The sequence below is a fragment of the Humulus lupulus genome, chromosome 6, assembly GCF_963169125.1.
Source record: "Humulus lupulus chromosome 6, drHumLupu1.1, whole genome shotgun sequence".
NCBI lineage: Eukaryota > Viridiplantae > Streptophyta > Magnoliopsida > Rosales > Cannabaceae > Humulus > Humulus lupulus.
The window spans coordinates 183,051,058-183,055,087 of NC_084798.1; the positions used below are offsets into that span (position 1 = coordinate 183,051,058).

At 32.1% G+C, this 4,030-nt stretch overlaps 1 protein-coding gene across 1 annotated transcript; it reads right to left on the reverse strand.

Moving 5' to 3' along the window:
• Window positions 1–484: 484 nt before the first annotated feature.
• Window positions 485–2,322, reverse strand: LOC133785718 (auxin response factor 18-like). The gene is made up of 2 exons (XM_062224935.1): window positions 1,315–2,322; window positions 485–823 (listed from the first exon to the last, which is right to left on the reverse strand). Exons 1-2 carry the CDS (start codon window positions 2,272–2,274, stop codon window positions 485–487), a joined length of 1,299 nt encoding a protein of 432 aa, XP_062080919.1. The 5' UTR covers window positions 2,275–2,322.
• Window positions 2,323–4,030: the final 1,708 nt, after the last annotated feature.

Here is a 4,030-nt window from a genome sequence, read left to right on the forward strand (position 1 = left end):
TGAAAATCATAATTTTTTATAATTAGAACTAAAATAAATTACCAATCTTATATCTTGAATCTTTAGTACCATTAAGAACAATTAACTTAAAATACTTATTATGTTGTCAACCTCGACCATTAATTATACATACCATTGATCAGATTTATTTATTTATTTTTTTGTAGGGCATATGACTATAGCTTTTTTCAAAGAATTTTTTTTATTATAAGTTATTTTGAAGTGTTTGATTATTTTTATAAATTATTATAATAGTCTTGACTTAATATGAAATTTATATTCACTTAATTTTATAGAAGTATTTATCAAATAAATTAAAATTGAACATAAACCATTATGGAATAAAAGCATAGTTGGTATATATATATTAAATATGTATTTTTTCCCAAAAACAAGAAAGTGAAATTCATTGGCATCAAGACTGACCAAATAAGAATCAAACAGAAAAATTAAAATGAATAATAATTAATTAGCATAAATAAAATTATCTCCTTTTAAATATGCGTTGGCCAAAAAGCTGGATTATGAGTTCGTTGTCGCTCTCCAAATTCTGAGGAGAAGGTCTAGAGTCATCAGAAGAATATCTGTATGTGTCTTCGTTCTCATGTTGTGAAGTTGTAACTTGATGGACATTACAGACACAGTTTCCTTGTCCAATCTCTATGAGTTTACCAAAGAGAAGCAAGTGGTTGTTTCCTCTGTTATTATTAACATGTGTGTCCTCATGGTTATGCTCAATATTGGTTTGGATGGCTTGGTTCGCCACTTGCACCAACCATGGGTTTATGCGCTTTACAAAATTCACATCCCCATCCCATGTTACCTGCACATAATTTCATTTCAACAAATTTAATGAGTTTACACAAATAAGAATAGGATAAAATAAATAAATAATCTCAAGGAATAAAAATGCACAGCCTCATTTCAAAGTACAGCTCATATATAATAGAATCAAATCTGTCTATAGCTATTTTTTTCTTCATTTTATTACATAGTTTTTTAATTAAATAAAAAACTATTTAAGAATCTCAACTGTCTCTTCAAATTCTATATACTGTGTTTTTAAACTATGGAGGGTAACAAAAAATATTTATTTTACCGAAACATCCTTTGAGATAAAAGAAAAAAACACCAAAGAGAAAACAAATTCTGTACGTATGTTATAATATTTTCACAACCAGTTTCATCATGATCACTCAATTTCAAATAATTAGGTTATAACTTATGAAGTGCTTATGTGTTATAATTATGTATTTCGTTCTCGCTGTGAATGATATCAGAATTACGAAGCTTGAATAATAATAATAACAATACCTCTAGAAGCCGCCATAGAGAACAAGGCCAGCGGCTTGAGTCAGCATCACGAACAGAGTTAACTGATCCCATGTACCAGCTCACCCCAGAGGAATTGACACTCTCAATACCCATCTTGAACCTTCTCCCAGGGCCCAACTCACTCCTCCTAATCGCATGTACCGCCGCATACACAGCCGAGGCCCGAACGCAGAACTCTTCAGTGCTACCATTACTCGGGTAATAACTCACTTCGAATGGCTTACCTTGGGCCGCAAGAGTTGCAGCTTCAATAACACTTTCTGCCCTAATTCTTCGTACACTTTCCCTCTTCACTCGCCTGATTCCAATAGAGACTTCGCCATTCTCAGCCCTCGAGAATACGGCCGAGTCACCGGCGACCAGCCTCTTGGCAGTTACGAATTTACTCCACCCTGTTGTCAACAAATGCCGCAGCGGCCTCCCCCTATAGACATGTCTAAATCTCCAAATCGTGCCTTGAAAATCCCTCGCTCGAAGAGTCTGAACAGGCGGATCATCATGGTAATCTAAAGCCGGAAAAATAATCTCTGCCAGTTTCTTAGGAACCGAGAAACCGCCGCCATTGTTTGCGTCGGATTGAGTAAGCACCTTAGATAGAAATATAGGTCTCTCTAAATTCACAATCCCGCCCAAAACGTCGTCAATCCAGTCACCACTGATGGCGTCGTTATCGTGATCCTCTATAGGCACCGGGACGAGACTAATCTTGGTGAAAACCTCGTCGGTATTTAAATCCACCTTGTGCTCCACGGCGTTAACTCGGCAGTGAATGTTTGGTGGAACTCTGTTTGCGGCTATGTAATCGGCGTTGGTTCCAGCGTGCTCGGCGTGGCCCTGAGGGAAGTAAAACACCTTAGCGTTGAGCGGAGGCACATGAACCAATCGTCCGGCACAGGCGTGCCATAGCAGGGGATCTATTTCGCCGCCAGGTTCGTTCATATTCTTCTTGCTCTTTTATTATTAGACAGAGAAACTTGTCGAAACAGAAAGTAGTAGTGTAGTATGAAGAATGGAGTTCTTGTTCTTCTGGGTATACACTAGGTCAAGTCTAGTGAGGAATGGTTAATATATATATATATCTAAGTAAATATATTTATCAGTATTATCTCATAACTAAATTTAATTTTGAAATTCTTAAAATATCTTTCAATTAACTCATATGATGAAGTCGGTTAAACAATCATTTTTTGTTTGAACTCAAGAATCATAATTTGAACAACGTTAGATATTATTTAAACGAGTAATAATCAGTTAATTAACCATATTTAGTTGAACCTTAACCTTAACTACGACGCGTTATTTAAAAGAGTAATGATATATTCAACCACCTTATTTTAGATGATATTCACGGTACAAAACAAATGTCAATTTTCGTGCATTTATTGTAATTTTTGTTTTTTTTTTTTGTCAGTCTTCAAATTTTGTGACATTATTTATTTATGCATCTTCTAGTCTTTTTTTATTTTTCATGTTAAGTTTAAAATTTCATAAAATATCATTTTATTTAAATTATTCATAAATTAATGTTAATATGTTGTTTTTGGTGTACAAAAATTCGGTAATGTTACTACAAATATCTCCTAAATAAATTATTATTTTTTGTTGGTTTATATATTTTTTGAACCCTATGTTTTTTTATTACTTGTTTGGTTCATGTGGTTTGACATATTACTTTTTGGACTCTGTATTTTGTAAAATGATTCAAATATAGACCCCTAAACCCAATTTCAATCAAGAAAAAATTGAATATAACAATACATTTATTAAGCATAATGATTATACTTTTATTTAGAATTGTTAGTTTACCGAATTATTTATGATTTGGTTAAATCTTTTTTTCACCCAAATCACGTTTAGGGATCTATTTGACGTATTTTACAAACCACAGGATTCAAAAATCTAAAAATTAAAAAATTGAAGAAGAAAAATTAAAATTCTCTTTAATAAAAAAAACACTATAAACTAATTCATTTAAGAAAAAATTAATTGAAGTTATTTTTTTTAATATTTAAATCAAAACCTAAACACCTTTTTAAGTGTGTTAATTATGTTTGACTCTTTGCAAGGTGATTTTTTCCCTGTTCTTTGGTTTTAATTTTAATTCAAGAAAGAAGTTTAATTAAGGTTTTTCTAAATGGACCTTAGTTTTTAAAGATTTTTTTTTCTCAATATGTTTTTTTTTAGTTTTTTTTCTTCAATTTATTACATATATTTTTAATTTCTTTTTAGTTTTTTCATTTTTTTTAGATCCTCTACACCACAAGATATGCATGTTAGCATGGGTGACAATAAATTTTGGAGTTTTCAAGTGATGGGCTATCGAAAAGAATATACATCTTAGTTGTAACGTCCCAAATAACTTAATAAGGCTTAGGGCCTTGATTAGGGGGTCAAGACGAAAATTTATGGATTTATATGTTTATATGATATATTTGTGTATAATTATGTGGTTATGTGAATTATTTGATAATATAATTAGATATGCATGCTTAGGAGTATTAGATATGCATGTGAGCCCGTTTCTTATTACAAGGACAATTTTCGTAATTTGGACCGTTATGGACATAACTGTATATATGTGCATATTTGTGATATATGTGAGAGACCACATTATTATGTGGGTTTATCTGGGTTACTCAGCACGAGACAATCCTAGGGAGCAAGTTAGCAGAAAAGTCACAACGGGACCCAATAC

Excerpts from the sequence above, each read along its gene's own strand:
- LOC133785718 (XM_062224935.1), bottom strand. The coding sequence starts at position 2,274 with ATGAACGAACCTGGCGGCGAAATAGATCCCCTGCTATGGCACGCCTGT. Across the intron at positions 824-1,314 it reads CTCTATGGCGGCTTCTAGAG|GTAACATGGGATGGGGATGT; the intron begins GTATTGTTATTA and ends AATTATGTGCAG.